Source organism: Syzygium oleosum, unplaced genomic scaffold (assembly GCF_021117445.2).
Source record: "Syzygium oleosum isolate NSW1041296 unplaced genomic scaffold, Sole_v2.1 Sole_v2.30, whole genome shotgun sequence".
Lineage (NCBI taxonomy): Eukaryota > Viridiplantae > Streptophyta > Magnoliopsida > Myrtales > Myrtaceae > Syzygium > Syzygium oleosum.
The window spans coordinates 1,624,781-1,635,902 of record NW_026607514.1 but is presented as its reverse complement, the minus strand read 5'-3'; the positions used below and the strand labels follow the sequence as shown (position 1 = coordinate 1,635,902).

General features: G+C 39.5%; 2 protein-coding genes across 2 annotated transcripts; both read right to left on the bottom strand.

Annotated features, from left to right (window-relative positions):
- Positions 1 to 2,174, bottom strand: LOC130135257 (cytochrome P450 81Q32-like). Its single transcript, XM_056303964.1, has 2 exons — positions 1,056 to 2,174; positions 1 to 743 (listed from the first exon to the last, which is right to left on the bottom strand). The coding sequence occupies exons 1-2, from the start codon at positions 1,980 to 1,982 to the stop codon at positions 135 to 137; spliced, it is 1,536 nt and encodes a 511-aa protein (XP_056159939.1). The 5' UTR covers positions 1,983 to 2,174; the 3' UTR covers positions 1 to 134.
- A 1,509-nt stretch (positions 2,175 to 3,683) lies between these two features.
- Positions 3,684 to 6,333, bottom strand: LOC115669321 (cytochrome P450 81E8-like). The gene is made up of 2 exons (XM_030590554.2): positions 5,380 to 6,333; positions 3,684 to 4,292 (listed from the first exon to the last, which is right to left on the bottom strand). The coding sequence occupies exons 1-2, from the start codon at positions 6,328 to 6,330 to the stop codon at positions 3,684 to 3,686; spliced, it is 1,560 nt and encodes a 519-aa protein (XP_030446414.2). The 5' UTR covers positions 6,331 to 6,333.
- Between the last annotated feature and the right edge of the window lie 4,789 nt (positions 6,334 to 11,122).

Sequence of the window (11,122 nt, the reverse complement as noted above, 5' to 3'; positions counted from 1 at the left end):
CACACATTAATTTTATACACAATTCTCACAACACAACATTATTTGATTAAAGTTTACATCTATCAAGTTTCGTTACATTTCAGGATTGGTAAAAACATAAACAGTAGGAAAATCAACGTGTCCATCGTTACTCACTAATCGATAATCTTGGCCATGATCGTACGAGGTTTGCACATTGCCTCCAAGGGCACCACCTTAGGCATAGTTGCGCCTCTTCCTTCAGTCATGTCCACTAATTCCTGGCTGACTCTCTTCCATTCAAAACACTGAACCAAAGAGCTTAAACCTAAGCTCACGATCCGTTGAGCTAAGCCCGCTCCAGGACATGCCCGCCTTCCGCGCCCGAACGGCAAGAACTTGTAGGGACCAACTTCACCATTTTCAAACCTCTCTGGCTTAAAACTAGTCGGGTCATCCCACAATTTCGGGTCCCTGTGGATGGCCCATGCATTGACTAGTACAATGGTGAGATGAGGAACATCGTATCCACCTATTGAGCAATCCTCGGAGGACATGTGTGGTGCAAGAAGTGGAACTGATGGATGTAATCGCAGTGTTTCGGATATAATGCTGTGGAGATAGGGAAGCTTTGCTGTGTCGGCTTCGTCTATCAATTGTTGCTCGCCAATTACATTATCCAACTCCTGCGCAACTTTCTTCAAAGCACAAGGATGATTGAGTAACTCCGACATTGCCCATTCAAGTGTCACGGCTGAAGTGTCGGTACCCGCTAAAATCATAACCTGTGTATCGCAGAGAGAAAGAAAGTAAGAGATAAATTATTGATATGAATCTATTCTAGCTGTGGCCTCCAAATTTTGACTTATACTCTTATAAAAGGAAAAGATTTGGGACTCGATGTGCATTTTAATGTTGACTGTAGTGCATTTGAATGTTGGCAAACCGCCCTTCTATTTGGTATTTTATTTTAACTTATTTTAGAAAACTATTATTAGAAGTGACAAATCCAAATTAATGGACAAATTGTAATGGAGATATACTTCGTTCTCTTTCCCTTTCAAATAGATTTTTGTATTGAAAGCCACAAGCCGTACCAGAATAAGCCCTTTAATAATCTGGTCAGTGTAATCCTCCGGTTGTGACTCCTGCAACGACAGCAAATGATCCACCATAGTGTTCTTGCTCTCTGAACCACCACAAACACCATTTTTATAACTTTCTCGGTGTTCTTCAATCAAATTTTGCAAGAACTCGTCCGTTCTCTTGCTCAGCCTCAACACTCTCTTCTCGAAACCCCTATAGACCCAACTCAAAACCCCCAAGAAGTCCCCCGGATTTGAAGCCCCGCTGTACCTCAAGATCTCCTTCAGTATTTCCTGGAAGGACGCTGCCTCCTTGATGTTGCTCACGTCGTCGCCGTAGTATCTCTTCCCAGCGACCATCCGCAATATGATGTTGAACGTAAGCTCTGAGATCATCGATTTCAGCTCCACCTTTGTGAAGCCCTCATCAGGCGCTTGATCGCCGGATGAGGTCTTGTGGAGTTTTAGGAGAAGCCGCTTGATTTCGTCCCTCCGGATGGGCAAGAAGCTGTTAAGGCGGGTGGGGGAGAAGATCTCAAGGGTGCAGATGCGGCGGAGGTTGCGCCAGTGGTTGCCGTAAGGGGACGCGAGGACGGTGGTGGAGTTGTAGGCTAGGTGCTTGTTCATAAGAAGGTCGGGGCGGTTGGCGAGGACGATGTCGTTTGCAGTGAAGCACTCCTCAGCGGCTTCCGCTGACGAGATGACGACCACCCGGCGGGAGCCAAAGCGGAGGGAGAGGATGGGGCCGTAAATTTGGGAGAGGGCGTGGAGGGTGCGGTGGAGGGGGAATTTCAAGAGGTGGAGGTGGCCGATTATGGGGATGGTAGGTGGACTTGGCGGGAGGTTCTTGGGTCGGTTTAGCCATTGCGACAAGAGTTTGAGAGTGATGAGGAGGAGGAGAGCCAGAGGAAAGAAGGTGGAGGATGGAGAAAGTTCCATCCTCAGGTTTGAATTTAGGAAGAGTTTGGACAGGATGAGCAAGATTGGTCTGCTATGTTTTTCCCAGCCACCAATTGAGGTACACAAAATGATTGATGTACAACATATATAGCAAAACTGGGAAGTAGTGCTTTTAGGAGCTAGTCACAGAAAAGTTTGCTCGTAGAATAAGATATCATTGTCCCCACGAGTTATAACTGGCGTGATCTCATTGTCCGAGTCATGAAGTTATGATAAATAGAGTCATTGACTATAGGAAATCAATGTGGATTAAGAGTATAGAACATGTTGGGTATCGACAAGGCAAGAAGCAGATGCTACGATGACCGATGGGCATGACCGGTAAAGAATGTCAGCTGTGGAGATCCAATCGGAATTAATTCTTCTAGATAACTAGATGAATTGAGAACAATAATTGTAGTTAAAGATCATTGCAATTCATCGGTTGGAAACGTATCCAAATGGAAAAAAGATATTTCGCAAAGCAATCAATCAAACAATGAAAGGAACAGAATACACGTATTTTCTTGTGATTAGAATCTTGTTAAATTAATCAGGTGTTAAGTGATGTCCCCTAGATGAGGAAAACCAACACAAGTCATTACTAATTTTTGGTTGATATATTATTATTATTATAATGGGCTGATGGGTGACTTCTTTAGAATAATGTAAGAAGCTGATTTGATGAAGGAGTCGTGGCTTCATATTCACCCCTTCTCTTGCTTTAGTGGAATTACGTGGTGCTTTGAACAACCAATGAGAGTGACTTGATAAGCATGTATATCTAAGAGCTTGGAGAACTTGATTTTGCTTAAATTCGAGCTTGATTTCAAAGATGTCAATAGCTCTCATTACATGATATGAGAGAGATCTATACTGATGGTAATGATATAGAGATCTATACTGATGGTAATGATATCCGACTGTTATTAAATTTGTAATTTCATCACTCACAGAAAAATTCAAAGGCAGTAAAACCTCCCATGCATGTTTTTGTGAAGAAGTTTCAACTTATGGAAAAAAAACACTTTATTTTATTTCAAGATAATGGATTATGTTGACTTTTGTTTTAAAAATAATTGATTGTGTCTATAGCAATTCAAATGGTGTTTTCACTTGAAAAACTAATATTTTACTTTCAAGAACAGAAAAAGTAAACAAAACCAAACGGCCTATTACTTTATCTTTTATCTCGAACATGTGTTCATCAATTCATATAATCTTTGAGCTCCATGTGTGGAATGCAATTAAGTCCTAAAAACTTTTCAGGCAGTATGATTGGACCTAAAAAATGTAATATCACTTCTCGGTCTCGTATCGTCACCATCTTTAGGGTTGCCACTTATATAATTTTCTGCTGCCACGTTGGCATTCTCTAGAAGAAGGATTTTGACTGCATGGTTTAGAAGACGGGTTTGGGACTCGATTGATTTTTTCGCCAATATTGGAGTGCGAACATTCACCTATGTCTAATTTCGTTAAAGAGACTACCTCTCTCCAAAGTCGTTGAAAAAAGGGCCTGCAATGTCCACCAAATATGCATATTTCTTTAGCTGCGCTTATGAACTGAAACAAAAGCATTCAACGCTAGCACACGATTACATCATCAAAACCAACCTGTTATGGCTACAACGTAAATGGGCCACCCTTGTTATTCAAAACTACAACGTAAATGGGCCACCCTCATATATCATTAGATGATTAAAAGAGAACTCTATTCGTCATTTCTCGGGCTTTGCACAAAGCTTCCAATGGCTTTTCTTTGGGCATTGTTAGACCTTCAGCCTCCCCCATGTCAACTTCCTCTTCACCAATCCTCTTCCATTCAAAGCATTGAATGAGCGAAGCCAAAGTCAAGCCCACCACTTTATGAGCCAAAGGTGCACCGGGGCATGCTCTCCTCCCCATCCCAAAAGGCAACATCAACCTATTCATTTGGCCATCACCACTTTCAAACCTTTCCGGCTTGAAGGCCATGGGATCAGGCCACTGTTCGGGGTCTCGGTGAATGGCCCAAGCATTAATCAGCACCATTGCACCACGGGGCACACCGTAGCCTCCTACTATGCACTCATCCGATGAGTAGTGGGGTATCAGAAACGGCGCAGGTGGGTGTAAGCGAAGCGTCTCAGAGATAATGTTTTTAATATAAGGTAGCTTCAAGAGATCCGATTCGTCGACCAAACGATCCTGACAATGTGTGTCGATCTCTGTTTTTGCCTTTTCTAAGATGTTGGGATGGTTGAGCAAATTGTTGAGCGCCCACTCAATTGTGATAGATTGTGCATCAGTTCCAGCAATCAGTAGAATCTGCTTATTTAAAATCGTGACATTAAATTCAAGTCTTCCTTGAGGCTCACAAAGAAGCATAGCAAAATACACCTGATCGGGACTTCTTGGATTGTGTAACTCATATTTTAGTCAATTTTCATCCATTGCCAGTGATTTGGATATTAGTTAATTTTCCAAACTACAACTATCCATATCTTCTTCAAATAGTTAAATATGCATATCAACAATAAAGGAGGTAGATTATGTAACAAAAAAGTACCACAGGTTGTGTAGTATATAAAAATCCTAATTTTCATCATAACTTTGGTAAGGTTCCCATTTAAGCAACGGTTGATTCTTGAAGAGAAATGATTAAATGACAGTCCTGAATTCACTGTGAGATTAACATGTTATGGACCACAAAATAATAAATAATAAATAATTATAAATTATTGTTGGGTCAATTTATTCAAAAATTTGTTGCTCACAGCATACTGTTACTCTTATAGTGGCCCAAAAACTATTATTCAGCCCAAATATTGTTATTAAAAAATTACCAACTTACAAGGAGAATCGCTAAAATGGAAATTAAAACAAATTTGCGAAAGGGCCGATCATAATAATCTAGAAGCTGCAGATCTAGATTAAGTATAGGATCGAAAATTTCGGAATATTGATTCTACCTAGACCTATATCGTTCAGCTTAAAATACTTGAGATTACAAAAATAATGGAAGAAGATTTGATTTATGTAAGGAAAATTCGAAAAGTAGGTCCATCCCGTAGCAATTTATGAAAGCCGTGCTGTGAATTGAATAGCCAAATCGACATATGAATGGTTTAGTATTATCTTACAAAACACAAATTCTTTAGTTCTGAACTGAATTGGCACATAAGACTCGAGAACTATCTACTTTTAATTTTTCGTGACATGAATACCGATACACTATGCAGAATGTATAGGAAAATAGCATGTTTCAAAACACAACTTTATCAATCTAGAGCACCACGCTCAAATCACGCGCAGCCCATCAACAAGTAGAACCCGAGAAAGAACAAAAGAGATCAAACAGGCAACCACCCAAACCAACCGAAAAACCTCCCCAGACATGAAAAGAAAAACTCACCAGCACGAACCCCTTGATGATCTCGTCCGTGTAATACTCCGGCTGCGACGCCTGCTCCACCAGTAAGTGATCGATCATGCTCTTCTTCTCCTCCTCACTCTCCTTCTTCTTCCGGTGCTCGTCGATCAGCCCCTGCAAGAACCCATCCGTCTTCTTCCCAATCTTGAACATCCTCTTCAGGAACCCATCGTAGTCGATCCACCTCAGTGGAGGCAGGTAGTCCCCCGCGTATGAGATCCCCGAGAACCTCACGAGCTCCCGGATGATGTCCCTGAACTTCACCACCTCCTCCACGTCGCTCAAGTCCTCCCCGCAGTACCTCTTCCCCGCCAACATCCTCATGATCACGTTGAACGTCAGCTCCGTCAGCGCCGCCCTTGGCTCCACCCTCGCGAAGCCGCCGCCGCTTTGGCACAAGAGCAGCTTCCTCAGGAGGCGCTTGACCTCATCCTTACGGATGCCGAGCGACATGTTGAGGCAGCGCGAGGAGAAGATCTCGACAGCGCAGATGCGGCGGAGGTTGCGCCAGTGATCGCTGTAGGGGGCAGCCATTAGGGTGGTGTAGTTGTACCCAATATGCTTATTCACGATGGACTGGGGTCGGTTCGCAAGGACAATGTCGTTCTGGGTGAAGCATTCCTCGGCAATGGACGCAGAGGAGACGACGACGACGGGGCGGGCGCCGAAGCGGAGGGAGAGGACGGGGCCGTAGGCACGGGAGAGGGCGAGGAGGGTCTCGGGGATGGGCTGCTTGAGGTGGTGGAGGTGGCCGATGACGGGGAGGGAAGGTGGGCTTGGAGGGTGGTTCTTTTTGGGCGTTCTTTTGATTAATCTGCGCAAGAGCTTGTGAGTGAGTGCGATGATTATTAGAGAGGTTGTGAACAAGAATAGCAAGCTGTGATTCTCCATTTTTGTTTGGTTTTCGCCCGACTGAAGTTGATTTTTGGGCATGATGGTGGGGGTGATAATGAAAGGGGTCGTCTTGTTGACTCAAGAGCTTGCTGTGAATGTGGATATTTATAGGGTCCGACTAGCATATGGCGATGCCCTTATCTTAATTTTTGACGGAGCTTTGGCGGCCGCATGTTTGAATTTGTAAAGAGATGGGCAGCCGGCAATGAGATCCGTCAGTCCATAACAAATGGAACCGCCGCTTGCAAACGGTAGATATTACTCAAAAACCAAATAATAACAACATAAATTTATTCAACAAATCTTGAAATTGAATATCTAGGGGAAACCGAAATAAATGCCCCATAAATTTTGACCCAATATGCAATGTCGGTCCTGGATTTTAAATTTGTTCAGTGTGATTCCCGAACTATTAGTAAATATTCAATATAGTCATTCCATTTGCTCAAATAACAAATTGGACGTTATTTGATGACGTGAATTATTATATACTGAGTTTGACTTTAAAAAATGATGGGTCAACATGTTCCATCTTTTTATCCATCTACTTTAGAAATATATAAGAAAAATTAGGACATTAACATGCCCATCATTACTGAGGACGTAAAATTATTATATCCTGATTTGAGATAAATATCTTACTTCGATAATCTAGGTGTAACTTTTTTTTTGTTGTCTAATGTTCAAACTTAATGGATTGGAAGCCACATTAGCAGATTCTATTGACTTGAATTAATGGAAGGACAACTTTGGATATTTTTATATATTTTGGAGACTAAATTGAACATTTACTAATAGTTCAAGGACCATATTGAAAAAATTAGAAGTCCAAAGACGACATTATATATTAGATCAAAGTTCAAGAGATCATTTGTGTTATTTTCTCAATATCAAATATATCATAATAATCAATATGCAACTATTTCGCCAGAATTTGCCTCTAAGCAAATTCAACTGAGCAGGTGAAATGATGCTAGCTCATTTTGTTTTTCTTCTAAGCTTTCGAGTTTAAATTTTGAAAATGTTGTTTATTTTGTTAAATGATGGATATGTTTCTCTCACGACTGCAAGTGTGAAAAATGTTATACATTGGTGATGTTGTTAATAGAAATCCTACATTTGTTTTGTCTTACAATAGAAATGTTTAAACTGTTCTTTTTACATTGAATGTAAAAATATTTATTTGATGATGTTTCTAGTAAGTGTCTTTTCTATTTCATTATTTTTGTTTTGGTTGATTTATTAAATTTTCTGATTTGAAAAATCCCTCTTGGTAGGCTACCAATCCCATCAAGTGGGATTGACAATTTTCTCAATTGTTTGGTTTCTTTGAGAAAATATGTGGTGGAGGCAGCACCGTTCCTCTCCTAGGAGCAATGGTGCTGTCACATTCTTATTTTCCATATATATATAATATATATTGCTAGAGTAGTGCTGGACTAACCAAAATGGATTTCACGAAATTGATTTATAAAGTGACATGTCAGATTATAAGTGATCATTTAAAATAAGTGGGTCATATTTACAAATTAATAACAGACTGATACTTCATTTTACATATTAATTTTATAAATCAATCCTAACAAATCTAGCATGAAATATTTCTGATTAGTATCACCAAGCTGAGAAGATCGTTAGGTGAACACTTAAATGACTTAATATTTTTAAGGTACATGTAACTTAAATTATTTTTAATTTAAGCTTTAAAGAAACAAAGCTTTGGCTTATAATTACAAGGTTCGTATTTCGACTACAATACGTAAGAGAACATCTTCTAGAAGATGTGAGATGTTTCGCTGAGATTATATTGACATTTGACATCTCTACCCATTGACTTCAACATGCAATAGCAATTTGTACAATACCTCTGGGTCTTTGGCGAGATTTTTAGCAAATAATTTAAGGTTGAAAGCAAGGATAGGATTTGCTTTCCATACGTATTTTTTTTTGGGCCAAGGAATATTATTTGTATTTGCTGGTTCGAATTGCAACCTCTTATTCACCACCATCAACTAGCTGTATAAATACCAAGCTTGTGCAGGAGAACCTCCTAAGTTTACGGAACTTGCCACATTAGCATGACTGACTAGGTTCAATGATGGTGACTAACATTTATAAAGTATGTTCCAGGTTTAGAAAATTTAGTACTGGTGATGACTATGTTCTGCTTGTCGCCGAATAAAGTTAAGGCAATTATCGAGAGAAAAAGCCAATTCTTTCTCACTAATCATCCTCATGAATGGACACGCAGTTGAAATTAGATAAAGTCCTCATCAATAAAGACTCATGCCAATCGACCGCCTGACTTGAATATCTTTCAATAGTTTAGTGGATATAAATAATGCGATTAGTGAGAGGACAAACCAAGTCATGAGCATCATTCATCATCGTGAAGAGGAATCTTACAACCTTCTATAGATGAACACATGGTGTGGCCTTTTCATTGAATATGATTATTGAAAGAGCAAGTTTAACTACTTCCGGCGGACACTTCCTTTGAGGAATGATTGTCCAAAAGATCCTAAAACTTATTGTACGATGGTCAATTCAGTCTTCAACTTTTTAATTTGGCCAATTCAGTTCTAAATCTTTTCACGATTTTCCAATGTCGCCCTTCCATTCGTCGCCAAGACCTCGGGAACCTGCACCGTCTCTTCCGGGAAGATGAACAACGGAAAAAGATAAAGAAAATGAAGAAAGTTAAATCTAATCAAATCAGATTATAAGTGTCCAATACACATTGGACAAAAGTTAATAAGGACTTTCTCATGTTATCAATTTCACTTTCATTTGTCTTGCTAACAAATGAGATCAATGCTCCCTATCATTAAGGATTCAATCACACATTATTTCATTAACTTTATTATGGCAATTGCATTATAATTCGTACCATAATTGCATTTTTGTTTTACAACGTTCAATAGATGAACAGATGATGTGGCCTATTCATCGAATATGAATACTGAAAAAACAAGTTTAACTACTTTTGGCGGACACTTTCTTTGGGGGATAATTATCGAAAAAGTCCTAAACCTATTGTTCATAAGCCAATTCAATCTTAAACTTTATAACTTGGTCAATTTAGTCCTAAACCTTTTGACGATCTTCCAATGTAGTCTTTCCGGTCATTACCGAAACCCCGACGTCCTCCATCGGCCCTTTCGGGAAGATGAAATGTGGCAAAGAAATACAGAAAGTTCACTTTGATTCAATCAACTCAGATTACAAGTGTACAATGAGTATTGGATAAAAGTTAATAAGGACTTTATAGTGTTACCAATTTCACTTTCATTCTTGCTACGAATGATATCAATGCTCCTTATCTTTAAGTATTTAATTACACATTACATCATTAACTTTTTATGGCAATTGCATCATCATTCATACCATAATCTCATTAATGTCTTACAACCTTCTATAGGTGAACACATGAAGTGGCATGTTCATTAAATATAATTATTGAAAGATCAAGTTTAACTATTTATGGCAAACACTTTTTATGAGGCATAATTGTCTAAAAGTCATAAATATTCAGCGGCCAATTTAGTCCTACTTTTTTAGTTTAGCTAATTTAGTCTTAGACATTTTAACCATTTCCCAATGTAGTCCTTCTGGCCATCACCGAGACCCCGGTGACGCCCATAGACCCTTTCGGGAGATGAATAGTAGAAAAAAATACTCAACTTTAATTGAATCAATTCGAGTTGCAAGTGTACAATATGCATTGGACAAAAGTTAATAAGGACTTTGTCATGTTACCAATTTCACTTTTATTTTCTTGCTACGAATGAGATCAATGCTCCCTATTTTTAAGGATTCAATCACACGCTAGGTCATTAACTTTATTATGGTTATTGCATCATCATTCATACTAAGATTTGATTCTTATCGTACAACCTTCTCTAGGTGAACACATGATGTGGCCTGTTCATTGAATATGATTATTGAAAGAACAAGCTTAAGGTCACTTTCTTTAAAGGATAAATGTTCAACAAGCACTAAACCTATTGTATGGCGGACAATTCAATCTTAAACTTTTCAATTTGGCCAATTTAGTCCTAAACATTCTTGACGATTTCCAATCAAATCTTTCTGGCTATCGTCGAGACCCTGGTGACCTTGTTGGCCCTTTTGGGAAGATGAACAGTGGGAAAAAAAAGGAGAGAAAATAACGAAAAGGAAAGATCTTCATGGCCCTCTCCTATGGCCGGCGACCCTTGCCAACCGTCATCTAGGCCCCAGCAACCCCCGCTGTCCCTTCCAGGAAGATAAACAGTGGAAAAAAAAAGATAAGAAAGAAAAGAATAGGAAAAAAATCAAATAAGAAAAATTACAAAAGTCATCTATGTCAGCGTTGGGCATACCACGGCCGGATACCACACAAGCAATTTCTGTCTAAAATTGGCCATAATGATTATATTGGAAAATCCTCAAAAGGTTTAGAACTAGTTGTCCAATTAAAAAATTTAAAACTGAATCAATTGTCTTACTATTGGTTTTAGGACTTTTTGGACAATTCTCCCCGCTTTGAAGCGTGCATGAATCCGAGGAAGTCACCACGCCGGGGAGTAACATACCCTCTGAAGCAAGCATGAGCTGGACGAAGTTGCCACACTAATGGAGAGACGGTAGACGAGAGTTATTGCTGGTGGGGGACGTTGGTGGTGTGCTTCGTGGACTTGTTGGTCGGAGGTAATTTACTAGAAATTGAGGGTTTTTGGGAGGGGATTTAGGCTGCGTTTGGAAACACTTTGGAGGAAAGTCTTTGACAAAATGTAAAGGACTTTAAGTTGAATGAGTTTTCTAAAATGCAAATTGTGTTTGGTAAGTG

Excerpts from the sequence above, each read along its gene's own strand:
- LOC130135257 (XM_056303964.1), bottom strand. The coding sequence starts at position 1,982 with ATGGAACTTTCTCCATCCTCCACCTTCTTTCCTCTGGCTCTCCTCCTC. Across the intron at positions 744-1,055 it reads TTATTAAAGGGCTTATTCTG|GTTATGATTTTAGCGGGTAC; the intron begins GTACGGCTTGTG and ends TGCGATACACAG.
- LOC115669321 (XM_030590554.2), bottom strand. The coding sequence starts at position 6,330 with ATGCCCAAAAATCAACTTCAGTCGGGCGAAAACCAAACAAAAATGGAG. Across the intron at positions 4,293-5,379 it reads TCATCAAGGGGTTCGTGCTG|ATTCTACTGATTGCTGGAAC; the intron begins GTGAGTTTTTCT and ends TTAAATAAGCAG.